Below are 27,465 nucleotides of genomic sequence, written 5' to 3' on the forward strand. Positions count from 1 at the left end.
CACCTGAATACCTCTAAATACTAGCCTAACTCTTGATATCTACAGTATAATCCAAGTCAAATTATTAAGTGATCAGTGAGAAATCATAAAAAACACACCAAGTCACGACATGATCAAATGTTCTGTAGACCTTAATTCTCACACACAAACTCACTTGGTGCGACATTCACAATAGGTTAAATGTTTTTTTTTTGTCAATTTTTTCGTCACAAAATCTCCACATGTTGTCAGGGTTGTGAAATGTAAATTTGAATGGCTCCAGGATCGCTTCTCTTTCATTCTCGTCCAGTTCTTCGTTCCACAACCTCCCATATTGTAAAACATCCTCTGCTTGTTCTTCCTCCCCATGCCCTAAATGTCAGGAATGTCCACTTTGGCAGAGAACAGTAGTTCCACTCTGCTGCATGTCTGCAATTTGAAGAATGCGATCTTCAAACAAGTCCTATGGAAAAGACAGAAAGAAAGATGTCTAGTACCATATGCACTTTGAATTGCCATGTGTACGAATTGTGCTCTACAAATAAACTTGCCTTGCCTAACTGCCACACCAACAGTATCTGACCAATAGATACTGTGAAAAAGCTTACGGCTTCCACTGTCATTACCTTCAAATGTAATGGTATTTCCTGCATTTATCATGTTATACACTGTTATGTTCTATGACATCTTTAACGTCAAATATGTGTATATTAACTGATTGAAGAATAAAAACACTATATACATTATTTTAGAACATTTGGTATTCATTTGAACTCAATAGATTGCAGCCTGCCATTTAGCAGCAGCAGCAACAAGTGTCATGTTAGCATGTGTTGATTTGAGGTGCTTCATAAGATTAGAGTTGCTTGAGGCAGATGTGGATAAAGTATTTTTTCCTGGGTATAGCGTGCGTGTTACATAAACATTCTTGCCTTTAATTAAAATGAGCGAGAAGTAGTGCCGGTACTTCCAGTTTGAGGATGCTACCTTTGAATTCTCCTGACTCATTGCCATTGTTGCTGTCTTGTTGTGTTTGGCAGTCAGAGTGTGCAGTGAGACCACATGAGCAGGTGCGTGATCTGCCCACCCAGCCAATCATCATGGCATTTGCAATGGTGTCATCATCCCCACCCCTGCTCTCTTCCAAGTGTCTCTTCCACTGGTGTGTCCACATCAATGCGGAAATGCCATTTTTGGCATCCACAAAGACGCTCTTTAAATGATTGGTTTGGGTTACATCCTTTGATTTTTTGGGGTGCTCCCTCTGCATATGTTTGGCCAAGTTTTTCAGCGGCAGATCTTCTGTCAAGAAAATGTTTATGTTAGACAATGACAAACAAGTCACGCACACAAATCTGTGTGTGTATGCACATATGTATCTTTAATCTAAAATGCAATGTCATTACCTTCAAATGTAATGGTATTTCCTGCATTTATCATGTTATACGCTGTTATGTTCTATGACATCTTTAACGTCAAATATGTGTATATTAACTGATTGAAGAATAAAAACACTATATACATTATTTTAGAACATTTGGTATTCATTTGAACTCAATAGATTGCAGCCTGCCATTTAGCAGCAGCAGCAACAAGTGTCATGTTAGCATGTGTTGATTTGAGGTGCTTCATAAGATTAGAGTTGCTTGAGGCAGATGTGGATAAAGTATTTTTTCCTGGGCATAGCGTGCGTGTTACATAAACATTCTTGCCTTTAATTAAAATGAGCGAGAAGTAGTGCCGGTACTTCCAGTTTGAGGATGCTACCTTTGAATTCTCCTGACTCATTGCCATTGTTGCTGTCTTGTTGTGTTTGGCAGTCAGAGTGTGCAGTGAGACCACATGAGCAGGTGCGTGATCTGCCCACCCAGCCAATCATCATGGCATTTGCAATGGTGTCATCATCCCCACCCCTGCTCTCTTCCAAGTGTCTCTTCCACTGGTGTGTCCACATCAATGCGGAAATGCCATTTTTGGCATCCACAAAGACGCTCTTTAAATGATTGGTTTGGGTTACATCCTTTGATTTTTTGGGGTGCTCCCTCTGCATATGTTTGGCCAAGTTTTTCAGCGGCAGATCTTCTGTCAAGAAAATGTTTATGTTAGACAATGACAAACAAGTCACGCACACAAATCTGTGTGTGTATGCACATATGTATCTTTAATCTAAAATGCAATGTCATTACCTTCAAATGTAATGGTATTTCCTGCATTTATCATGTTATACGCTGTTATGTTCTATGACATCTTTAACGTCAAATATGTGTATATTAACTGATTGAAGAATAAAAACACTATATACATTATTTTAGAACATTTGGTATTCATTTGAACTCAATAGATTGCAGCCTGCCATTTAGCAGCAGCAGCAACAAGTGTCATGTTAGCATGTGTTGATTTGAGGTGCTTCATAAGATTAGAGTTGCTTGAGGCAGATGTGGATAAAGTATTTTTTCCTGGGCATAGCGTGCGTGTTACATAAACATTCTTGCCTTTAATTAAAATGAGCGAGAAGTAGTGCCGGTACTTCCAGTTTGAGGATGCTACCTTTGAATTCTCCTGACTCATTGCCATTGTTGCTGTCTTGTTGTGTTTGGCAGTCAGAGTGTGCAGTGAGACCACATGAGCAGGTGCGTGATCTGCCCACCCAGCCAATCATCATGGCATTTGCAATGGTGTCATCATCCCCACCCCTGCTCTCTTCCAAGTGTCTCTTCCACTGGTGTGTCCACATCAATGCGGAAATGCCATTTTTGGCATCCACAAAGACGCTCTTTAAATGATTGGTTTGGGTTACATCCTTTGATTTTTTGGGGTGCTCCCTCTGCATATGTTTGGCCAAGTTTTTCAGCGGCAGATCTTCTGTCAAGAAAATGTTTATGTTAGACAATGACAAACAAGTCACGCACACAAATCTGTGTGTGTATGCACATATGTATCTTTAATCTAAAATGCAATGTTATTACCTTCAAATGTAATGGTATTTCCTGCATTTATCATGTTATACGCTGTTATGTTCTATGACATCTTTAACGTCAAATATGTGTATATTAACTGATTGAAGAATAAAAACACTATATACATTATTTTAGAACATTTGGTATTCATTTGAACTCAATAGATTGCAGCCTGCCATTTAGCAGCAGCAGCAACAAGTGTCATGTTAGCATGTGTTGATTTGAGGTGCTTCATAAGATTAGAGTTGCTTGAGGCAGATGTGGATAAAGTATTTTTTCCTGGGCATAGCGTGCGTGTTACATAAACATTCTTGCCTTTAATTAAAATGAGCGAGAAGTAGTGCCGGTACTTCCAGTTTGAGGATGCTACCTTTGAATTCTCCTGACTCATTGCCATTGTTGCTGTCTTGTTGTGTTTGGCAGTCAGAGTGTGCAGTGAGACCACATGAGCAGGTGCGTGATCTGCCCACCCAGCCAATCATCATGGCATTTGCAATGGTGTCATCATCCCCACCCCTGCTCTCTTCCAAGTGTCTCTTCCACTGGTGTGTCCACATCAATGCGGAAATGCCATTTTTGGCATCCACAAAGACGCTCTTTAAATGATTGGTTTGGGTTACATCCTTTGATTTTTTGGGGTGCTCCCTCTGCATATGTTTGGCCAAGTTTTTCAGCGGCAGATCTTCTGTCAAGAAAATGTTTATGTTAGACAATGACAAACAAGTCACGCACACAAATCTGTGTGTGTATGCACATATGTATCTTTAATCTAAAATGCAATGTCATTACCTTCAAATGTAATGGTATTTCCTGCATTTATCATGTTATACGCTGTTATGTTCTATGACATCTTTAACGTCAAATATGTGTATATTAACTGATTGAAGAATAAAAACACTATATACATTATTTTAGAACATTTGGTATTCATTTGAACTCAATAGATTGCAGCCTGCCATTTAGCAGCAGCAGCAACAAGTGTCATGTTAGCATGTGTTGATTTGAGGTGCTTCATAAGATTAGAGTTGCTTGAGGCAGATGTGGATAAAGTATTTTTTCCTGGGCATAGCGTGCGTGTTACATAAACATTCTTGCCTTTAATTAAAATGAGCGAGAAGTAGTGCCGGTACTTCCAGTTTGAGGATGCTACCTTTGAATTCTCCTGACTCATTGCCATTGTTGCTGTCTTGTTGTGTTTGGCAGTCAGAGTGTGCAGTGAGACCACATGAGCAGGGCGTGATCTGCCCACCCAGCCAATCATCATGGCATTTGCAATGGTGTCATCATCCCCACCCCTGCTCTCTTCCAAGTGTCTCTTCCACTGGTGTGTCCACATCAATGCGGAAATGCCATTTTTGGCATCCACAAAGACGCTCTTTAAATGATTGGTTTGGGTTACATCCTTTGATTTTTTGGGGTGCTCCCTCTGCATATGTTTGGCCAAGTTTTTCAGCGGCAGATCTTCTGTCAAGAAAATGTTTATGTTAGACAATGACAAACAAGTCACGCACACAAATCTGTGTGTGTATGCACATATGTATCTTTAATCTAAAATGCAATGTCATTACCTTCAAATGTAATGGTATTTCCTGCATTTATCATGTTATACGCTGTTATGTTCTATGACATCTTTAACGTCAAATATGTGTATATTAACTGATTGAAGAATAAAAACACTATATACATTATTTTAGAACATTTGGTATTCATTTGAACTCAATAGATTGCAGCCTGCCATTTAGCAGCAGCAGCAACAAGTGTCATGTTAGCATGTGTTGATTTGAGGTGCTTCATAAGATTAGAGTTGCTTGAGGCAGATGTGGATAAAGTATTTTTTCCTGGGCATAGCGTGCGTGTTACATAAACATTCTTGCCTTTAATTAAAATGAGCGAGAAGTAGTGCCGGTACTTCCAGTTTGAGGATGCTACCTTTGAATTCTCCTGACTCATTGCCATTGTTGCTGTCTTGTTGTGTTTGGCAGTCAGAGTGTGCAGTGAGACCACATGAGCAGGTGCGTGATCTGCCCACCCAGCCAATCATCATGGCATTTGCAATGGTGTCATCATCCCCACCCCTGCTCTCTTCCAAGTGTCTCTTCCACTGGTGTGTCCACATCAATGCGGAAATGCCATTTTTGGCATCCACAAAGACGCTCTTTAAATGATTGGTTTGGGTTACATCCTTTGATTTTTTGGGGTGCTCCCTCTGCATATGTTTGGCCAAGTTTTTCAGCGGCAGATCTTCTGTCAAGAAAATGTTTATGTTAGACAATGACAAACAAGTCACGCACACAAATCTGTGTGTGTATGCACATATGTATCTTTAATCTAAAATGCAATGTTATTACCTTCAAATGTAATGGTATTTCCTGCATTTATCATGTTATACGCTGTTATGTTCTATGACATCTTTAACGTCAAATATGTGTATATTAACTGATTGAAGAATAAAAACACTATATACATTATTTTAGAACATTTGGTATTCATTTGAACTCAATAGATTGCAGCCTGCCATTTAGCAGCAGCAGCAACAAGTGTCATGTTAGCATGTGTTGATTTGAGGTGCTTCATAAGATTAGAGTTGCTTGAGGCAGATGTGGATAAAGTATTTTTTCCTGGGCATAGCGTGCGTGTTACATAAACATTCTTGCCTTTAATTAAAATGAGCGAGAAGTAGTGCCGGTACTTCCAGTTTGAGGATGCTACCTTTGAATTCTCCTGACTCATTGCCATTGTTGCTGTCTTGTTGTGTTTGGCAGTCAGAGTGTGCAGTGAGACCACATGAGCAGGTGCGTGATCTGCCCACCCAGCCAATCATCATGGCATTTGCAATGGTGTCATCATCCCCACCCCTGCTCTCTTCCAAGTGTCTCTTCCACTGGTGTGTCCACATCAATGCGGAAATGCCATTTTTGGCATCCACAAAGACGCTCTTTAAATGATTGGTTTGGGTTACATCCTTTGATTTTTTGGGGTGCTCCCTCTGCATATGTTTGGCCAAGTTTTTCAGCGGCAGATCTTCTGTCAAGAAAATGTTTATGTTAGACAATGACAAACAAGTCACGCACACAAATCTGTGTGTGTATGCACATATGTATCTTTAATCTAAAATGCAATGTCATTACCTTCAAATGTAATGGTATTTCCTGCATTTATCATGTTATACGCTGTTATGTTCTATGACATCTTTAACGTCAAATATGTGTATATTAACTGATTGAAGAATAAAAACACTATATACATTATTTTAGAACATTTGGTATTCATTTGAACTCAATAGATTGCAGCCTGCCATTTAGCAGCAGCAGCAACAAGTGTCATGTTAGCATGTGTTGATTTGAGGTGCTTCATAAGATTAGAGTTGCTTGAGGCAGATGTGGATAAAGTATTTTTTCCTGGGCATAGCGTGCGTGTTACATAAACATTCTTGCCTTTAATTAAAATGAGCGAGAAGTAGTGCCGGTACTTCCAGTTTGAGGATGCTACCTTTGAATTCTCCTGACTCATTGCCATTGTTGCTGTCTTGTTGTGTTTGGCAGTCAGAGTGTGCAGTGAGACCACATGAGCAGGTGCGTGATCTGCCCACCCAGCCAATCATCATGGCATTTGCAATGGTGTCATCATCCCCACCCCTGCTCTCTTCCAAGTGTTCAGAAATTTTTCAACATATTTTGCCGGTGAGTACGTGCAAGCATTATCACCATGGACTGTATCTTTGAAGTGCTTTGAGATGAGATTTGTGGTGATTTGGTGCCATATAAATAAAACTGAATTGAACTGAACTGAATTTCATTAAGATTCAAATTTGGCCTTTAATTTAGTAATTTCTTAATCCTCCATTTCTTCTTGAGTTGTTTGAGATTTACACCTCTTCTACACTCTTTTCTTTAGTGAGGAAATTATTTGGTTCTTTTAAACTCATGTTACATGTCAGCTAAGCATAAAAAACATATTCATGTCAAATAAGATACGAGCAATATGTTTGTGTTCCACTGAATTGCATCAACTGTTGTTTGAAGAATATTTTTTCTGTGTTTAGCAGCTAAGGACACCAGCTGTTTTTGACACTGAACTGTTTTCTAGTCTTGTGTAATTTACAATATCTGTAGATGTAGTTCCTTTCCCCAATTTTTGTTCACCATGCAGCAAAGCTCTTCAGTGGATGGTGGATGTGGTGATTTCCTGCTCAGATCCAGCAAACAATAAAAAAAACTAATGAATGCCAAATGCATATGAAAACTAACATTTATTTAGGTAACATTCAGAGTCATTATTTTTCTGTACTCTCAGACTGAACTTTCGTAAATTGTTGTATAATTTGATGGAATTCGATTTTTTTGGTTTGTTCTTTGCCAGGTGCGTGACCTATCCTGTGGAAGGGGAGCTGACTGGGGATGCAACGTTACTCTGTAAAATATAGAACAGTTCGGTCCGCTATACAAAGACAATACACCTTTATGGACCGCGGGTTTCCGGTACTGCATCATTTTGCGCTGATGCTTTACAGGCCACTGTGTGTGCCTGTCCGGGCAGGTGAAAATCCCTCCCCGCGAGAAGCGAGTTAAGTCTAATCACTGTTGTGACTCCACCCACCCTCTGTCAATCACACTGTTGTAACTGGAGGGAGGCGGGATCAAAGTGCAGCTTGCAGATGGAAGCGGAAAGCCGCCGAACTGGCCCGCTCGGCGATTGCCGATGGCAGGTGGACCGTCTAGTGGGGGCTGGTCTGTGGTCTGGACGGCTGAGTCTAACAGCAGAGTAATGTTCCGTTACTGAGACTAATTAACATTGCAGCGAGCATTGAGAGGGTAGCGTTTGTGTGCTGCGACTAATGGTGCATTCATGTTGTACATGAATGTCGGATTTTCCGAGCTCCCAGTCACAATTTTAATTTGAAAGTTGTGTTTAGTAACTGTTAACTTGAAAGAAAAGTGTTATATTATTCAGTACACCAGTGATACTGGTATGTTTACAGTTTTTGCTGACAAGCAAAATAAAGAGAGAATTCTGGGAGAAAAATGTTCTCTTTAGACACAAACATGACATGTCAAAACTGTACCAAAACCTTGGCCCAAAAACCGAGGTACGGACCATACCGTGGGTCACCTGTACTCTTTGTACCCCTAGAGCTGACTGCTCTTCATCACTGATATTACTGAACCTAGACTGCTGGCTTGTCTGGGCCTCACTGCTGCTGGTAGTAGCTGGGGCTGACTCTAACTGTTGTCTTTTTTTGAGGAAGAAGCTCTCAATATTTCTTCTTCTCTTCATATTCCCTTAATATCCTTGGGGAAATGTAATTCAATCACTTAACTGATCAATCTCTCAATCAATCAGTCAGTCAAGTAATAGGCTAAATTGTGTTTATTTATAGTATCTACAAATAACTTTTAATAACACAATTAACACATATTTCATCTCAAACATTTGTGACGTGAATGCAATTTACTCTGCCTCTGCCTATCTAATCATCTAAAAATATGTGAACTGTGAAGATGAGCTAATTGACACAAACAAAAAGTCCTTTATCTCCAAGAGAAAAAAAAAGGCTTAGTACAGCTCTTAAATCACAGAGCAAATAAATAAACCACAGCTTGTTCTTTTGTTATAGCTACTTAACTCTAGACTGTCACACTATATTTCACAGACTGGTTGGTCAAAAATATAACAATAGCTATATTGAACCCACACATCTGCAATCACTAATATTACTGAACCTAGACTGCTGGCTTGACTGTGCCTCACTGCTGCTGGTAGTAGCTGGAGCTGACTCTAACTAAAACACCCTAAGTCCAGAAACATTTCATATTTCATGGATGTCCCCCAATAACAATTAAAAAACGCTAATGTTAAATGCTTAGCTCATACCTGCCAATACTGGGCTATGAAAAAGAGGGAGATTTTCTGGTGTAGCAGTCAGAATACTCCACTCCACCCCCCACCCCCACCCCCCGAAATCAGTCCAACACAGTTTATTAAATTCATTTCACTTGAAATTCGGGGATAGTGCCAAATTACAGTGTAGTTTGTCTTTTAGCTGCTACTTTGTGCTACATAAAAATTTCTACACATTCAGAGGGAACTACGACATAACCAAACATTAAATTACCATACCTCTCAATCAACAGATTTCATCCGTTTTTATCCAGCGGCAGGTGACGCTGTCTGTAACTGTTCTCCTGATTCACCGGACCAGCAGCAGCACGCAGATGCAACGGCATGGCCATTACTCAAACGTTTGCTGAGCAGAAATCAGCTCTCACAGCCTCGGTTCGACACCCTCCACAATCGCCACTGATCTCTTTTAAACAAAACACCCTCTATTATAGATATCTGGGGAGTTTTCTTGCATAGACTTCCTTGTTCAAATGTTCCTTGTTCCTTGTTCCTTGTTCCTTGTTCCCATCACCATGGACTGTATCTTTGAAGTGCCTTGAGATGAGATTTGTGGTGATTTGGTTCCATATAAATAAAACTGAATTGAACTGAACTGAATTTCATTGGGATTCAAACCTGGCGTTTAATTTAGTAATTTCTTAATCTACAATTTCTTCTTTTTGGGTCAATCCAACAGGAGTTGCTTGAGATTCACACCTCTTCTACACTCTTATCGAATGAGTTATCTATTAAATGAAATTGTTTAAACAAATAGTGTTTGCTTGTACAAATGTATTCTTTTACTACGTATTTAACAGTCTTAAACTCATGTAACAATTCAGCTAAGCAAAAAAAAACCATGCATGTCAAATAGGATATGTGTAATATGTTTGTGTTATGAACTAATAAATGCCAAATGAATATGAAAACTAACATTTCGTTATGTAACATCCCTACAGAGTCATCATTTTTCTATACTCTCAGACTGAACTTTTGTAAGTTGTGCAACAATTATCAACAAACCTACACATTTGGTACACATGGTAAATGCTGCAGATTCCACATGGATACATGGATTTTAGTTCTAATATCATTGGAAAGTTCTGCATGTCTGTTCTGACAACTGAGTCATCTGAACACGGATGAATAATTCTTTAATATTGACATAACATAAATCTGGAATCATGAATCGAATTCTTGATTGTCTTAAATGTCAGCAAATATAAACAATGCAAAAGTTGAACCAAAGAGCATAAATACGGAGCATTTTACAACAACTTAACCAGCACAAAAGTTTATAATGTATTTATACATGCAAACACAGGAATATAAATTAAAATGTTATTGGTTTATGAAGTAAAAATCACTTTCATTCACTTTGATAAGATAAATAACTGTGTTAGCGTCACTCTGCTCATTAATTATATCATCTGTCCTTAAAAACAGAATTTTGGTCCTTGGTAAAAAAGAAAAAGATTTTGTTGGCAAAAATAAACACAGTACTTTTATAGAAAATGGACAATGCTACAGTACACAACTCTGTCGTAAACGTCTGGTCAAACATTGCCATGGGATGGTTAAGTCGTGTTAGATTCCATTCGTTTGGCAGGTAAAATGTTCAGTGCAACTTGGTGCTTCGATAGCAGACAAATGGACCTCATTACTGCCAATAATCAGCAACTGCAGGGAGTTTAGAACCTTTTTAAGTCGTACCAGACTGTACTTCTTAGACTGTGATTTAATAGTTCTGATTCTAGTCATCGAGGATGTTTTCTGACTCCATCTGCAGCGCTTCGTCCACACTGTCGGTATATCTGAGGCCCTGCAGATCAGCTGCAAAGAGAACCTTCAGAACAGAGGGCTGAAAGAGGGGGAAGACGAGGACAAACAGAAAAAAAAGATAATTACCAGGTGTTCCTTTATTGCTCTGTAAAAAGCTGTAAGGACTGAGCGGGCGCACCTGCACTCCAGAAAACACCAGACGCACTTCTCGCAGTTTGAACTGCCTCAGCAGGTCCCTCAGCTCGCTGATTACTGTGTAATCTATGACGCTGACGTGATGGCAGTCCAGCACAACTGACCGCGGAGGTGACACTGAGGAAAACACGGTGAGTTTAGAAGGACAGGTGAGTAAAAGACAAGAGAAAGAAAGAAAGAGAAGAGGTCACCATACTTTATTTTAAGACAAACACTTCCTTACCCTGCAGGGCCTGAGTGTGTATGATGTGACTGAGGTATTCTGTGGCAGGAAAATTAAGGCCGCTGCTCAACTTCATCAACAGCACGCCGTGGTCAGACACCTGCACACAAAGACACATGTGGTTAAAACAAAACCAGCTGGCAGTAACTCTGCTGCTTCTACAACTGATGTCAGTTTGATTTAAATGTGACAAGGATGAAAAAGAAAATCTGTTGTTCAAAGCACGATTATAGCTATAATTACTGGCTACCCTGCACTGGAGAATATCTCAATATCATCTAAATTAAACATAATTGAGTACATCAAATGCTTGTGAATCAACTTATAAAGTTTTGTGAATCCAAATTGAATTTAAAGTCCAAAATGAAGGTTTTTACACGTATGAAAATATTGTAATTATCTGTCTGTCAATTGTATGTCACAAATAAAAGTACCTGAACTTGATATTTACCACTCATTTTAAGACAATCATAAACATCAATAAGTTGAACTTAGTTTCAGTATTATTTCTTTTGCTGTTCTTATATGTGATTCATATAAGATACTAAAGATAAAAAGACTTATTTGAGTGCGTCCTCAAAATCTTACACAGGTATAACCTAAAAGTCTAAACTCAACTTAAAGTGGCAGCCGGCGCCCTTTTGATTTTTGCTTTTAAGCTGGCTGTGTAATTTAGGTTTGAGTCAGAAAAAGCAATGGCTCCTTTAAACTAATTGTAAAGTCTGACACGGTTTCAACCTTTGAACATGGAGATACTATGAGCACAAGCAAGCATCTCAGTCCAGCTCTCATTGCTGCACTCGTATGGTGTTTCTCGGGGCTGCGGTCGTTGACCAAGACACCCGGATGAAATGTTCAATTTTCTACTAAAACTCATATAAATGTAAAGTTTCAAAGCAACAGCTGAGAAGTTTGTGAGACTTCACAAATCATAAAAAGCAAGCTGTATAAGCGATAGGCTATAAGATTTGGTTAGCTTTGTCTTTTTTTTGAGCATGTTTGTTCATATCATGTCATATTGTTGTTAGGTCCTGTAACATCACCCTACCTTGACTCCAAAGGTGTCTTCTACCAGCCTCTAAAGCCTGACAACTGCTTGTATTGGTGTGCATGTACAAGGTTCACACGGAGGTTCATTTTTATGACAGCAGTGTTTGATCCAACAACAGTTGGGGGAACCTATGAGCAAAACATTTCCTGCAAAGAATAATATAGTACCTTTATCTGGGGCCTGGCCATTCTGTAAAGCAGCAGGGCTCCAGATACAGCTATGCCTCCTATTATGCCGTACTGCACCTCCCAGAAACTCATCAGGAATGTCACAAAGAAAGGCAGCAGGTCCAGCCCTGTGGAGGACACATCCACATCCGACTTCCATTAAACAAACAGATGCATGCAAGACAAACTTAAATAAAATACTTATACTAGCGGCAGACACCTACTATGTATTTTCCACATATTTGCTACGACACGGTAGTCCACCATTGGAGCAACTGCGCAGATGATAACTGCAGCTAGAGAAGCTTTAGGGATGTAGTAGAAAGCCGGCATGAGGAAGGCCAGGGACAGCAACACAATCACACCTGCAAACATGCACACAGAGGCCATGAAATACTCACAAGCTCAGGAGATACAAACATAAATGTATACATGACAGAAGCAAAATAAATGTTTTCTGTTTTTTACTTAAAGATATTCCCAGGCTGGGCGGTGTCTGTTTCAAATGAACCTCATCTTGGTGTTTTGTTATCTACTGACTTAAACTAAAGTCTGTTCTTGATGTTTATCTATAACCTTTGTGATAACATTTTTTATCTCAAAAGGGAAAAAAATTAAAGAGAAATAAGGGCGGGGGGTAATATAGACTGTAATAACAAGGACAGCCACAAGAGTGCAGAAAAGATGCGCTCTGAGTGTCAAACTCACTGGTGACGATGCCTCCAGCAGGAGTGCAAACCCCTGTCTGGGAGTTCACAGCCGTTCTGGTAGTAAAGACAAAACATGACACAGTAAATATTTTAGGCTCACTGTCTTCTTCACAGACATAATCATGCACACAAACCTCCCAAAGCTGCCGGTGACGGGGTAGGCTGACACAAAGGAGCCCATGATGTTGGTCACGCCAATTGCCAGAAGTTCCTGGTTGGCATCGATCCTGTAGTTGTTCTGACTGGCTGAGGGTACACGAGAAGTTAAAATCAGCTGTTAGTCTGATGACACAGCAATCTTTTTAGCAGTGATGTGCCTGTGTGCTGTACCCTTTCTATAAAATTTTTGTAAAGATGTTGAAAACGGTGCATCAGGATAAGTGGGAGTGGTAGCTTCCTGTCAGAAGCTTCATTAGAGCAACATCATTAACATGACTGCCACCACTTACCAAAAGCTTTTGCAATAGCAATGCTTTCTAACAGACCCATGAAGGGGATCACAGCAAGTCCTCCTCCAAAGCCCTGTATAAAACACAGACGAAGACTGCTGGCTCAGCTGGACTTTGTGAGGAAGGGAAAGTTTCAGCTCCTCATTTATCTCCTTACTTCTACAATTTCTCCAAATGAGACAACGGTGCCGTTGGCTGTGGTGTCTGAGGTAGGTGGGGGTCCGAAAGGTGGTAATCCCTGAGAGGTGTGTCCAGTGATTGTGAACACGTGATGACCGTAAGCTTCCCAGGAATATGCTACAAGGGAAGCAGCCACGACCACCAGAGCATTACGCACTAACAGGACAGGAAACAGAACAAAAAAGCTTTTAAAAAAAGCAACAATAATGTACCAGGTGTTGCATTATTGTCTGTGTGAGACGGGTACTCACTGGTAGCGATGGCCCACACGAGTTTCCTGGCCATTCTGGTGTAGATGAGGTCATTGTCAGAGCCCAGACTCGACTTCATAAACATCAACATGATCAGCAGAGCCAGACAAAGCAGGCCCAGGACCACATCTCCTACTCTGGCCTCTGGGATCTTGTAAAAAGTGTAATAAACCTCCAGGAAGAACTGCTGGGGAACATCCCGGATTCCCAGAATATTCTACAAAGAAGAGCAGCGGAGAAATCCACTGATGTTACGAACGACTTCAGAGTTATTTCTAAACTATATCAGTAGGTTACTCCTTTAATAACATTTCAGTTTCTACACATACCACTGACACACAGGCGTCATATCAAAGTGCTGATAATAAATTAGAAAGTTTTTTACGCTACCGACATTTTTATGGCTGCAGTCAGTGACTACATATCGATTATATCTATATTATTAATAAAAATAAACATGTTTCCCTCTAGTCCAATGCTGTGCCTTTATATTGCTAATCTCATTCAGACTTGAAGGATATTCAGCTCTCGTTAAAACAAAGACAAATAAAATGAAATTCAAGGAAAAAATACTGTATGTGTTTAACCTCACTTTGACCTGGCCAAAGCCGATGGTGACAGCAGCCGCACAAGTGAAGCCTTTTATCACAGGGTAAGAGACAAAGTCCAGCAGGAAGCCTTCAGAAGATAAGAAAAAAACATAGTGACATCATCGTGTGCAATGAAGCAGCTGAAGTTTACTGTAGATGTGACGGATGTGCTTCTCTGCAGCTCTGCAGTCCTAAAACCATTTTAAATAAGTGCAGGATAATATTTTCCTGTCAAAATAATTAGTTTTGTTGATTTTTTTCATTGTTCACCCAGCAGCTTTTAGTACTATCAGGTCTATATTGAGTTTTTAACTCAATCCAGAAACCCACCAAAATTGGATTCACTCTCAAGATTTCAGCGTGACCTCAGCAGCAGCTCGTCTCACCTAATCTGAGTAATGCCATCAAAGCCTGGATGAGTCCACAGAGGAGGGTGAGCAGCACGGCTCGGTGTGGCTGCCCCCCCACCACAGAGAAACACAGGAGGGACATGATGGCCGTGGGACCCAATGTCACGTCCTTAGAGGTACCCAGGAGGGTGTAGATGAACCCGCCCATGAAGGCAGAGTAGAGTCCATACTGTGGACAAAAACACTCTTAGATTAAAGACTGAGAAGAGCTGTGACTGATGATCATTTCCTTCAAAGTTCAAAACTCCTCTTCAATTAATGTGTTTATTTTCATGTTTTTCTTCCTCAGATGCTTGAGTGTCACTGTGCAATTCTCAAGTCATTTTCAAAGACGTTGACGTATGCTTGTAAGGGTGTTTTCTCAATCATTCAGTTAGTGAAGTGAAATTCAAGCACTTAACACAAAACACTATAAAAGAGAAAAGAAACATCAGCAAAAGTGTCACATTTTAGAGGCTGGAAACAGACAACATTCGGCATTTTCTTGAAAAGTTGAGCTGGGACTCACCTGCACAGGAAGGCCTGCTACTTCAGCGTAAGCCAGCGCCTGTGGTACCGTCGTCAGCCCAACAGTGAGGCCAGCGAGGAGGTCCATCTGCAGGTACTTCAGCCTGTACCTGGGCAACCAGGAGAGGATGGGCAGCCAGGACTTCAGGGTGCTATAAGAGAAGCAGCCCCGGACCAACTCTCCTCTCCCAACAGTCCGATCCATCCCGCCACTCAAGAGGTGAAGAGCAACTTCATGCACAAACATGACATATTACATATTAAAAAATGTGTGCATGAGGATACCACAGAATAAAAGGCACTTACGTGGACTGGATAAGTTTTCTCCTCTGTTTTAAATCTCATCAGCTTTGGAGTCTTTGGTTTAGTTTCCCCCCTGAGACGCCCAGCAGTCATGGAAAGCCAACTAAGATGATCTGAGTGCACGCGTGCGTCAGCTTGCATGTTTGCATTATTTCAGAGCGGGTGGACGGACGCATGTGATCTGTGTGCGATGGAAAACAAGCTAAACCGGAATAACCTACAAGTTTTTTGGTTACTGTTTACTTCAGTGTGTGACTCTTGACAATCGTGTGATAATCACATGACAGGTCGGTGCTTTGCATGCACCTGCAGGTTACCTGAGCATCCACAGCGTTTCTTACTGTCACCTAACAGCCATAAAACTCCCTGAAAACAGCCACCAGAATCTTGTTATGTGAGCAAACAGCAGCTCGATCTCACAATGAGATGTCTTATTGATTTGCCATGTTTTCTGATGATGTGTTAAAATTATGGATCCCATAATAATATTCTAACCATACCCGAACTTTGGGTTGGAGGGGACTAAAACAGTTATTATGGTGACTGGAAAAGAAAATAATACACAGCATAAAATAAAGAAGTAACAGAGTTAAAGAATAGAAAAGAATAGAACAGAATAACAGACTAGACTAGACTAGACTAGACTAAACTATAATAGAATAAAATAGAACAGAATAAAATAGAACAGAATAAAATACAATAGAACAGACCAGCGTGCCCGATGTTAAGTCATCTATCGATCCGACTGTGATTTTTCTGGTGTTGAAACCACTTCCCAAAATTTGGCAGGTTTCGCTTGTCAGGCGCGAGAGGTTCCTGTTTCTCTTGCCTCATGTGACCGTGGTCACGTGACATGATGTGGGCGGGGCTTCAGTTGTTTCAGGAAGAAGTATGAATCGTGACAGCTGTTGTTTACCGACGGAGAGTATCGTTATAAACCTTCATGTTTAATCATTTTAGCGAGTCCCCCCACCCTTTTAATCGGGTTTCCTCTTAGTTACGGTCCAGTTGAACAGATAATCATGCTTTCTCAGGTGTTTCTTCTCATTTTAGCATCTTGTTGCATTGTTGTGTCAAAGAGAAGAAACGTACTTCTAATAATTGGTGAGTAAACGTTTCTATCTCTGTTCAGTGGGAAAAAAGTGACGTTGATAATTCAACTTTCCTTTAAAGTGTGACCGGGAGGTTAAACTAAATCTAGATTTACCAAAACTTATTCAGCTGTGCTGCAACAAACTCTAAATTAACTCAGCTTTTAGCTGGTTTACAGATGTGCTCCTGTTATTCTGTCAGTCTGTGAGCTCATGTTACCAGAAACAACTCTCTGTATAAAGGTTTGCAGTTCATCAGCAACACAGTTTAAAGCGAAAATGTTGATGAAGTTAAATTAACACATCATTAAACATCACAAGAGTGCATTATTTGCAGCTTGGAGTACTTTAATTAAGTTTTTAATATAGGTAAACTCTTTAGTCTTGGTTGTTTGATAAAAGGTTTACTGGATTTATGGTATATTGTGGTGGAAAAAAGGCATTTATACTGTACAAGTGTTTATCTGCGTACTGGAAAAGAAAAAGAAAAGCAAATTGAAAGAAATTCTCACTTGTTTGTGGTCATCTGCTTTTCTGCTCGACTGTCACACACTTGCATCTAAAAAAAGGTTTAAATTAATCTGATTTAGTTATGTTTATCCTGTCCAGTGAGCCCATGACAGCTGACATGCACGACTTTGGACTGCGGAGGAAAATCTGAGTGCCTGGAGAAACCCCACAGCCACAAAAACGTGCAAAATCCAAAACAAAGTGATTGATGATTAGTAAAAGCTCAGATTAACATCAGTGCGGTTTATCCTGATTACAGTACGCTTAAAGAAGACAAATCACACCTTTATGCTCTTGGACAAGTTGTGAAATATTCATAGTTGTGCAGTTTTTACATTTACTACAGCTGTGTCATATGCATGACATAGTATTAGTGTAATCACGCTCACTGCCACAAGGGGGAGACAAAAGCTCCCCCCAGCAGGTTAACTGGTCTGACCCCATCCAGTACCGCTGGGATGAACTGGTGTCGGGCTTTATCTCCCATCGGAGCTTCTTAGAAGAGAAGAAGCAGCTCAGAAGCACGTTGATGTCCTTAGTTGTGGCCATGTTTTGATGAGTATTTGTCTTTTCCTTTTCCAGCTGATGATGCAGGTTTTGAAACAGATGTTTATAACAATTCAGTGGTCCACACCCCCCATCTGCGCTCCCTGGCCCAGCGCAGCGTGGTGTTCAGGAACGCATTCACATCTGTCAGCAGCTGCTCCCCCAGCCGCTCCGCTATCCTCACCGGCCTGCCACAGGTAAGACCCACGCTCGTACGGATACTTCGAGTTTGGACATGAAGGTATTGAAATGTGCTCGTCCTGCGTTTTCAGCATCAAAACGGCATGTACGGCCTTCATCAAGGTGTTCATCACTTCAACTCGTTTGATGGGGTGCAAAGTCTGCCGCTCCTGCTCAGCCAGGCAAACGTGCACACGGGTAAATAAAAAGGAAAAAAAATCAGTTCATCCCATGTCTTTGCTCACACACACTCTTGCTTTTTGTTAATTTTTCTCCATCTCTCTCTTTTTGTCTCAGGTATTATTGGAAAGAAGCACGTTGGTCCTGGGTTCGTTTACCCTTTTGATTTTGCCTACACAGAAGAAAATAACTCTGTCCTCCAAGTGGGGAGGAACATCACCCGAATCAAACTCCTGGTCCGCAAGTTTTTCCAGACTCATAAAGAAGAGGCCTTTGAGCAAAGGCAAGAAAGAGAAAAGAGAAAAGGCAACAGTGCAAATATAAGTGAGGAAGAGAGGCCATTTTTTCTTTATGTTGCTTTCCACGACACGCACCGATGTGGCCATTCGCAGCCCCAGTATGGAGCTTTCTGTGAGAAGTTTGGGAATGGACAAATGGGGATGGGTAGAATCCCTGACTGGACGCCAGTATATTACACACCACAGCAAGTGAAGGTTGGTGATTAGATGTTTTCTTTTGTTATAAAACATCCTCATTATAGTAATCCTAACACTTAATGTAATAAAGTACATCTGAAATACACAGAGCTGCAAACTCGTGTGAGCTTGACCCGTCTTCATCTCGTGTTTTCAGGTACCTCCTTTTGTGCCCGACACACCTGCAGCACGAGCCGACTTGGCTGCGCAGTACACCACCGTCAGCAGGCTGGATCAGGGTGAGTGACGACACCTGCACCGTCGCAATAATGAAGATGAAGAACCCATGATGCAAATTTCCTCTGCAGGTATCGGTTTAGTACTCCAAGAGCTCAGAGAAGCCGGTTATGAGAACGACACTCTGGTTATCTACAGCTCAGATAATGGCATCCCCTTCCCAAATGGCAGAACCACCCTGTATCGCTCCGGTACAGCGGAGCCCATGTTGGTGTCCTCTCCAGAGCACAGGGAGCGGTGGGGGAACACCAGCCAAGCCTACGTCAGCCTGCTGGGTAAGAAATAACGAGGCAGAAAGACTGTAAGAATCCTCCACTGAAGGCTCAAACATATTTCAAAGACTACAAAATGCTAAAAATCCAGTTAGATTGATTAGCATCAGTGTCAGAAATATGATTTGGTTGAAAAAATGTGGTGATTTCATCATCTACATGATGCATAATATCATGAAAACATTTATAGAATTGAAAGAAAAGTACAAAGAAGAAAAACAATGTTAAATGTTTGTGATTTAGGTCCTCAGTCGCACTGTTCTCCAGCGGAAATCACTGCATTGACTCAGAAAACTGAGTCTGAAAACTGCCGCCACCTCTGAGCCTGAGTTAATTTAAGATGGAGTCGGGCGAACAGAAAAACCATCCCGCAGTCTGAAGATTATTAACCTGAAATTTAATTTTGGAAATGCTAGACACAGTGTCCTCTAGGCTGTCCAGTTTGTTATCAGTGCACCGTTCAAACCAAACATCTGTGATGATTCAGGGTGCATTAGTGCACGTGGCATGAGTCACATCCTCATCTTCACATGTTCAAGGAAGACCTTCACTTGTTGTAAAATCAACCGAAAGTCTGTCAGCCACTCGTTTTGAGCAGCGTTAGCTGCAGGTTCCAGTTAAGTGATAAGAAAACTAGTTCCCAAACCTTTTTCATGCATAAAAAAACAGGTTCACTGCAGTTCAGCTGAGACGTAGCACAGCTGGGAGGTCAGTTTGTCCATCTGATCTGCTTAAACAGCCACAAGAGGGAGATTGAACAATAACGTAGCAACAGATCTCAGAACAAGATCAACTGAAAGGATTCATACGAATAGCAAATTAATATTTATTCAGAACCGTAATCATGTAATAAATCGATGCTTTTAAATTTGCATGATATATTGTTGTGCTGTGAAAACCATTTATCTCTGAGATGATACAGCTGGGATTAAGCTTTGTGATTACAACATTCTCAGCCAATCAAACAAGTTTTAAATGGTGTGTTTGTTGTGAAAGGAAGGGAAATCTTCTTAGCTTATAAAGGAACTTGATCCTTCTAAAATGTTCAAAATGAAAATAAGAAATATGTGGAGATACTTGGCTTTCTTTGAATGATACACAGGGAAATCTCTATGAAATAATGGAAACAACGTGCTAAATCTGAGCAGAGGTGACACTGTGAAAAAGTCTTGAGCCACTTCGTATTTCTTCACAGGAAACAGTGCAGAGATTTATTGAAACATGTGCAAACATGGATGTAAAAACAACACAAAAATATCTGGTCTGAGCTCCTTTATTCTCCATCACAGCCTGAACCCTCTTAGACAAGCTTTCTGTCATTTCTTTAAGGAGTCTTCAGGAATAGTTCTCCAGGCTTCTTAAAGGACATCCCAAAACTCTTCTTTGGATGTGGGCTGCCTTGCCTTGCCGAGCTTAAAAACAGACATTCCACTGAAAATGGTTAAGTTCAGCGACTGGATTGAAACTGAGCAGGAAATGTCCAAAAAAACTTCAGAAAACCCAGAGAACTATTGATCAGAGACCAGAGCAGAACGTAAGGAAACGAGTGATGGCTCAAGACTTTTGCACAGTGCAGTGATTATAATGCAAGTGTTTACCTTTTGAGGTGTAGGTCATCATGTTTTCTTCACTGTCTTTTCATCATTTTCTTTTTTTCGGTAGACATCACTCCCACCATTCTGGACTGGTTCTCTGTCTCTTACCCCTCCTACAGTCTTCCTGGCAGCCCTGCCACACAGGTCCTCCTCACTGGGCGCTCCTTACTGCCTGCTTTGGTCTCTGAACCCAGCAGCTGGCTCACAGTCTTCTCCAGCCAGTCCCTGCATGAGGTCAGGGCGTCACGGCCGCTCACAGATACTCTCATGAGTGAATCTCAGGCCCTGACAGATGTACTCTCCTTTTGATTTCAGGTAACCATGTACTACCCAACTCGCTCTGTTCACCTGGGGGCGTATCACCTTCTTCACAACCTGCACTACCGCATGCCCTTCCCCATAGATCAGGATCTGTACGTGTCACCCACCTTTCAGGACCTTCTGAACCGCACGAGGCTGCGTCAGCCGACACACTGGTTCAAAAGCCTGGATCAGTATTACTACAGAGAGCGCTGGGAGCTGTATGACACCAGGTCTGTAACACCTACAGACATTTTTACCTTAGTGTATCCTCACTGTGATGATTCATAATGAAATTTTAGTTACAGCTATGTTTGGTAAATGTGTTTGAAGATCCTCACAACTACAACACTTGAACCTAATTCAACTCGATTCAAATGAGAGACACTTGCAGCAGTAGTTGATTAATGATTATTAGTAACGAGGCTAAAAACTGCAACCGTAAAGGGGAAAAAAAAACTAAAAGATTATCACATTTTCATCCTCAGAATGGGAAATGGATCTGTAAAGGACATTAAACCAATGCCTATAAGGTCTACATTTCCCAAGATCAGAACAGGGCAAAAATGTAGTGAATATGTTATATCGTCAGTGAGTAACAAGTTCTAAAGGGTTCTGCCCATATTTAACCTTTAAATTTAGACCTTTCAAATCATTAGTTAATTGCCAAAATGCGACGTTTAAGACAAAACTTAAAGCATGGTGAGAAGTGGTGAGAAGTTACTGCTAGTAAAGACTCCTGCTGTCATTCTCCCAAAGAAACAATGTTTAGGATGTTATTTCTGTGACTTTCAGTTGGAGATAAACTCAACAGAAAGTGTGCTTTGGAGGCTCATCTAGTTGGCTCCATCTCATTGTTTGTCTCCCCACATGTATCTCTCTTCACTGTCTCACCCTCCAGATACCTCCAAAGAAAGCAGAGGGTACGTTTAGACGCTGGTTATTAGTTATCTGTAGCTCTTGATGTCTTTGTTTTGGCCTGTTGGTTTTTGAAGATGTAATTTTGAACTCCGGGGAACTGCGATGGTCATTTTTCATCATTTAAATGACAAACTGAGACTTCAAAAATATGACAGATAAATTAGTTTAGCAAATGATCGTTAGGAGTTTCCCTACTTCCTTTGCTCAACCATGATCAAACATAACTTTGTCAGATTATAGTTATTTTTCTGTTTTTGGATTGTAATACAACAAAAATGTCAATAGAGGATTAGGGCTGATGTCAGATATTTGGATACAAATCATGGATTAGCTGTGAGAGGCTTAGCTGCTTTGTAACACAACTAGATTTTTTAATTAGAATTCACCTCACTTTTGCATGTAAGTATTTAAGAAATGACTTTAAAACACCTAAAAATTACTTTTACACATCAAAAGACAACTTAAGAGAAAATATGACACTTTAACGACATTTTTAAAAGATGCATGAAAGCATTTATGTCAAAAATTACTCATATCCTTTTCAAATTTAGATTTAGACTGAAAATATTTAAAACCAACAGGTTTCTTCTGGCTGGAAATTACAGTGATCAGAAACATTAAACCATATGGATGATGGTAAGAAAGCCTTTAACACACCATCATAGATGAAGAGTGGTCTAAAATCCCTGTGGTGACATGTCGCTTTTTAACACAGTGCCTCACGGTTTTTTGCCTCTTTTATGTAGTTTTCATGTAGTTTCTCAAATAAAAGTCTCTATAAATCAAAATCTGATGTGTGTTGGAAAAATTGGGCATTTATCTAATTAGATATGCTATGATTTGCAGAACTGTCCAAAACACACAGGACTCCTAAATATGAAATGAACTAAACACTTAAATGTATTTTTTATCCTACTTTTATGCTACTGATAAGAGGACAACATGGTAACAATAAAGTCTGAATGTCAACATGACTTTTTTATGTTTTGTTTGTTGTATATTGAGACGTTTTGTATTAATATGGCAGTTCTTCATTACATTTTAATTTATTAATAACTTATTAATCAGCCCCTACATACAATATGCATTTTAACCTTAATATATTTAATCAATTTTCCTGAAAGAAAAGTCTAATTTAAATAAAACTGACAGAAACTTGCATTTTAATGGCTACGCTGGTATGTTAATCTCAAGAATTTTTCTATTAGCAGATGTTTTTGACTCACTGCCTCAGGGTCTTCATACAAATATTAATGATGCTTTAATATTAACAAACACAGCACAGATCCATTGGAAACAAAGAACCTGTCATCAGACCCGTCCTACAGTGCCGTGCTGGAGAACCTGAGACAGCGGCTCCAGAAGTGGCAATGGGAGACGGGAGACCCCTGGGTCTGTGGACCAGACTACGTCCTGGAAGACAAACTGGAGCCACACTGCAGACCCCTCTACAATGGACTCTGACAGACTTTAATGGTACTTCAACTCATGTTGATTGAAATGATACCTGAAAGCACGAGTGCATTTCCCTTAAAATACATGACGTTTATTGTATTTATATTTTTTATATGTATGTGCCGCTTTAAATGCTCATAATAAACTATTCCTGTTGCCTTAATTCATTCCGGTATATCCTTCCTCTTTATGTTCATGGATAATTTCATATCAGTGATCTCATCTCTTTCTATACATTTAAGGTACTTTCCATCATCCAGATCACCTCATGAAGCTGTTTTATAGAAAGACAACATAATTACACACCACTTTATTGTCTTTATTATTCAGCTTGAGCCGCTAATTACACGCAGAGGAGGAGAGTTCATGACGCATGACCGGTTAGGTCAATCCTGAGAAGGGTTTTTATTTATATGGATGTTATTCCTCAGAGCTCCACTTTAAAGGGAGCCTGAACTGAAATGCTCTCCGTGGAATTAGGATCAATTATTCATTCATGTAAATGGATCTGCATCTCTTTTTACTCCTAATCTGTCAACTGTCACTCATGCTTAAGTCTTTTGAAGACTGCTGTACTGATTCTTCTTTGATTAATTCTTTTTGGTGACTTGAGTGAATAAGCAGGGTTTCTGGATAGGTGCATCTTTCTCTTTATACTCTTATTATTCTGGGTAATAATCCACTAATCCAGTTTTAATTCTATGAAGATGTTTTATGCAGACTGGTATTTTTTTTTAAACCAACAATTAGTTTGTCTAATTAGTTAAACACACAATGACTTATTTAAGGTGTGACCTCAAAGCTTTTATGGTTCACTGATGTTTTACTTTGACCTCTGGTAGGGACAAAGAGCTGGTGTCCTTGTGCCTTTTCCATCCGCCTCATAACACACAAACACCCTCCCCTGGCTCCACCAGACCATCAAAAACGGATCAATTTGTATCATTCCCCACTTCTTTTTCTAAAGACCGCTCATCATCCGCCCACCTTAGCTCTGATTTGACGAATGTCCTTGGGTCACGATAACGTCGCCCATCCAGCCTATAAAGGCAGCAGAAAGTTTTCAAAGAGCCAAGCAAAACCAAGTCTCAGAGACCAAACGAGAGAAGCGACGTTTGCCTGAGACAAACCCAGACATGGAGAGGTCCGTCAGATTTGCCGTGGCGTGCGTCGGAGTGTCCCTGCTCATCTCCTGCTATTCAGTGGAAGCCTGGTACAAGCAGTCGACTGGACCCAGTTACTACTCGGTGGGTCGCGCCTCCGGTTTGTTGTCCGGCATCAGGAGGTCACCGTACGTCCGAAGAGCCGAGTCCGAAGATACGCTGACTGACAGCGGAGAGACGGCAGGTAACAGCGTGATCCCCGAGGTCAACAGGGAGATCTCCATCCTCAAAAACATGGTAAGTACAGCGAAGATGAGACAAACTCTTCTCCTATTGTGAAGGAACCCCCTTCCCTCCCCCTCCTTTTACAGTGAGAGGAGATGCGCGTAAAGTTTGCTATGCTTCAAGGGACACATTTGGGCTACACAGAGAAGCCTAGACATGGGCCTTTTTAAAGCTAAGACGCCATAGAGATTAAATTACGTTCTTGTTCTGGAAATTAAAGGCATGATATCAAAAAGTCAGCTCACGTGTTTGAGATTTAGTCTCGACTAAACAAATAAGCCCATTTTAAAAATGTTTAAGGAGAGATGAAAAGCATTAAATAACCTTTTTAGGAACTCTTAAGATGTCTGATGCGCTCAGCAATTTTTGCTCTTATTTCTCCACCTCCTGCAGGCCATCTGCGTCAAGGACATCTCTCCAAACCTTAAGAGCTGCGAGCTGTTGCGAGACGGGACGGGCACCTTCCAGTGCAAGGCGGACGTCTTCCTCACCCTCGACTCCCTGGACTGTCTGTCCGCGTGAGTCCCGTTCAGACCGCGCGCTCACAGTCCTCCATCTCCACAGAATCCCGGGAGCGCCTCTGAGTAAAACGAAAAATGAAAATCGAGGGATGGATGGGGTTAAGGAGGATGGAGGCGTTACGGAAAAGAAAGAACCCGGTTACTGTCGATGATGGACCGCTGCAGACTCTGAATGTTCTCTTTTTGTTTGAAAAAACATTGTTCAGTTTTGCTTTCATTGCGTAGACAGGAGCGTAAAAGAAAAACAAGAAAAAAAATCATTAAGAGCGCATTAGTTAAAGCCATTTTCATTCCAGAAGGCTCCCCCACCTTTACTGTGTTACCCTGACATGTACCTGCCTTGCTAAACTGTATTCAATGTCCAGAAAGTTGACTGCAGAGCAGATTTCCTGGAAATTACTTTTATTTATTTTATCTATTAAAATGAACAAACACTGATAACCTGTTGTCTGGTTCTGTGAATTTACTGGGAGATTAATAAAAACAACAAGACCCTCGTTTTTAAATACACTTAAAAAAATACACAACTGTCTTCAAAGAAAAGAACAATATGATACTTATGAATGCCTTTCATTTATTTTGTACTGTGGCTCCTGTTCAGAACACAATAATACATTAAACAACACTAAGAGAACGTGAGCTACAAGATTGAAAGATAATACAGAGATACAGCATGAAAGAAACATCAAAACAGGGAAAAACACACATTTCTTACAAGTCTGAAGTATTTCAATTAGAACGCATTTGGGCCACTACATTCAGGCACTTGGGGTTGTTTTTCTTTTCAATCATCATCCACATCAGACTGGATCATTCATTACCATATCTTATTACCGGAGTCAGAGTCACTGGTGTGGTCGCTCAGGGGATCTCTCTGATTAAACTCGAGTAAAGTTAACTCCTCACATCACACACAGAAGGCACTAGCCTGCTTGAAAAATTATTCAAAGGAGGGAAATTAAAACCGAGTCAGACGCTTCAGGGATTTCTATAACATACACATTACTACTACGTTTCCCTGCTTCATTGCTGATTGATAATAGTCAGGGGGATGAGAAACGGCACAGATTAAAATGCCTGCCGTGTGGGTGATTTCAAGTAAATGCAAACTGGTGTGCTTTTACAGTGATCACCGCCTCATTAGGAGGGTGTGACGCACAGGATCTGCACAGCACACAGTGATGGATGAGTGGAAAACACATGATGGTATGCATGGGTGAACCCTGTGCCAAGGAAGTTAACAAACAAACAGTAAATCCTCACCGCCTCCCTGTCCTGCTGCCTCCCTACACACACACAAAGGAAGACAATTAAATGGCACATATATTTTCAAGTGTTCAAAAAAGAGCAACGCCACTGTTCATAGTTTGATTCTGCTGTACAGTAAAAACAAACACATTAATGCCTAAATGCCTTAAATTTCCTCCAAGGCAAGGTTTAAAAGTCAACATTTTAGGGCTCAAACTAAAAAACAGGTGCTGGCAAATTGGTGCTTCGGAGAGCAGAGAGAGACAATCTTCATATTCTGTTCACTTCCTTTTTTGCTGTTTTGGTAATTTCGCTCTTTTCAGATGAAATACTGTTAAGAGGTTCGATGAGGTCTCACTTTGAGGCGGCTCAGACATTACAGGAGCGATACGGCCTCTAGGTTCTCTTTGATTATTGTGTCCATAACCACCTGGAAGACGACCTGGATGTTGGAAGTGTCGGTTGCTGTGGTGAAGTGGTGGTAGATGAGTTTGCTGGGCGTGTTGTTGACCGAGACGAAGGTGGCCGCTATGAAGCGGGCGGCTGAATCCACATCGCAGTCTGCACCTGCAAGAAAGACCACAGGTTAGAGATCAGTCAAGTTTAATTTATACATGGAAGTCACATCTGGTTGTGTGATTCACAAGTACTGACTTACATTTGTGTAATGGAGGAAATTAAACCCAGAAATATAAATATAAACTTGGAATGAAGTTGATCTACAACACATCAGCTGTCACAACAACCAAACTGTCAGCTACAACAGCAACAGGAGACACATCACTTCATCCTCAGTCAAGTGTAACTACTGAACACCAGTTTATTCCAACTAAGAAACATTCAGATCAAGTACAGATTACCACTGAAATGCAGATCAAGTGTCACAATAAAAGGTGCTTGTTGTGCAGTAA

At 40.6% G+C, this 27,465-nt stretch overlaps 4 protein-coding genes across 5 annotated transcripts in view; 2 read left to right on the forward strand and 2 right to left on the reverse strand.

The window, feature by feature from the left end:
- Window positions 1-9,956: 9,956 nt before the first annotated feature.
- On the reverse strand, window positions 9,957-16,265 carry slc26a11 (solute carrier family 26 member 11). The gene is given in 15 exon segments (XM_072384310.1): window positions 9,957-10,589; window positions 10,591-10,677; window positions 10,777-10,910; window positions 11,017-11,116; window positions 12,235-12,362; window positions 12,459-12,599; window positions 12,943-12,998; window positions 13,079-13,190; window positions 13,394-13,466; window positions 13,551-13,729; window positions 13,825-14,041; window positions 14,417-14,502; window positions 14,801-14,993; window positions 15,333-15,562; window positions 15,856-16,265. Coding segments are annotated over 14 exon segments (1,896 nt in total). The 5' UTR covers window positions 15,537-15,562; window positions 15,856-16,265; the 3' UTR covers window positions 9,957-10,403.
- A 246-nt stretch (window positions 16,266-16,511) lies between these two features.
- Window positions 16,512-23,543, forward strand: sgsh (N-sulfoglucosamine sulfohydrolase (sulfamidase)). The gene is made up of 9 exons (XM_072384311.1): window positions 16,512-16,738; window positions 17,818-17,978; window positions 18,054-18,159; window positions 18,259-18,635; window positions 18,775-18,856; window positions 18,926-19,129; window positions 20,789-20,955; window positions 21,037-21,254; window positions 23,223-23,543. Exons 1-9 carry the CDS (start codon window positions 16,657-16,659, stop codon window positions 23,404-23,406), a joined length of 1,581 nt encoding a protein of 526 aa, XP_072240412.1. The 5' UTR covers window positions 16,512-16,656; the 3' UTR covers window positions 23,407-23,543.
- Window positions 23,544-24,185: 642 nt separating this feature from the next.
- Window positions 24,186-25,733, forward strand: npb (neuropeptide B). The gene is made up of 2 exons (XM_072383756.1): window positions 24,186-24,797; window positions 25,179-25,733. The coding sequence occupies exons 1-2, from the start codon at window positions 24,534-24,536 to the stop codon at window positions 25,305-25,307; spliced, it is 393 nt and encodes a 130-aa protein (XP_072239857.1). The 5' UTR covers window positions 24,186-24,533; the 3' UTR covers window positions 25,308-25,733.
- A 144-nt stretch (window positions 25,734-25,877) lies between these two features.
- gnav1 (guanine nucleotide binding protein (G protein) alpha v1) overlaps window positions 25,878-27,465 on the reverse strand; it is a 35,516-nt gene continuing 33,928 nt past the window's right edge. Inside the window, exons 9-10 of one of the 2 annotated variants that reach the window (XM_072384314.1) lie at window positions 26,985-27,121; window positions 25,878-26,592 (exon numbers count right to left, since the gene is read on the reverse strand). In XM_072384314.1, coding sequence (XP_072240415.1) covers window positions 26,566-26,592; window positions 26,985-27,121 — 164 coding nt within the window. In that variant the 3' untranslated portion in view covers window positions 25,878-26,565. Of the gene's footprint in view, window positions 27,122-27,465 lie in introns of both variants that reach the window. The other variant, XM_072384313.1, reaches the window with a different exon arrangement.

This window comes from Leuresthes tenuis, unplaced genomic scaffold (assembly GCF_036924035.1).
Source record: "Leuresthes tenuis unplaced genomic scaffold, fLeuTen1.0.hap1 SCAF_4, whole genome shotgun sequence".
In the NCBI taxonomy this organism is placed as follows: Eukaryota; Metazoa; Chordata; class Actinopteri; order Atheriniformes; family Atherinopsidae; genus Leuresthes; species Leuresthes tenuis.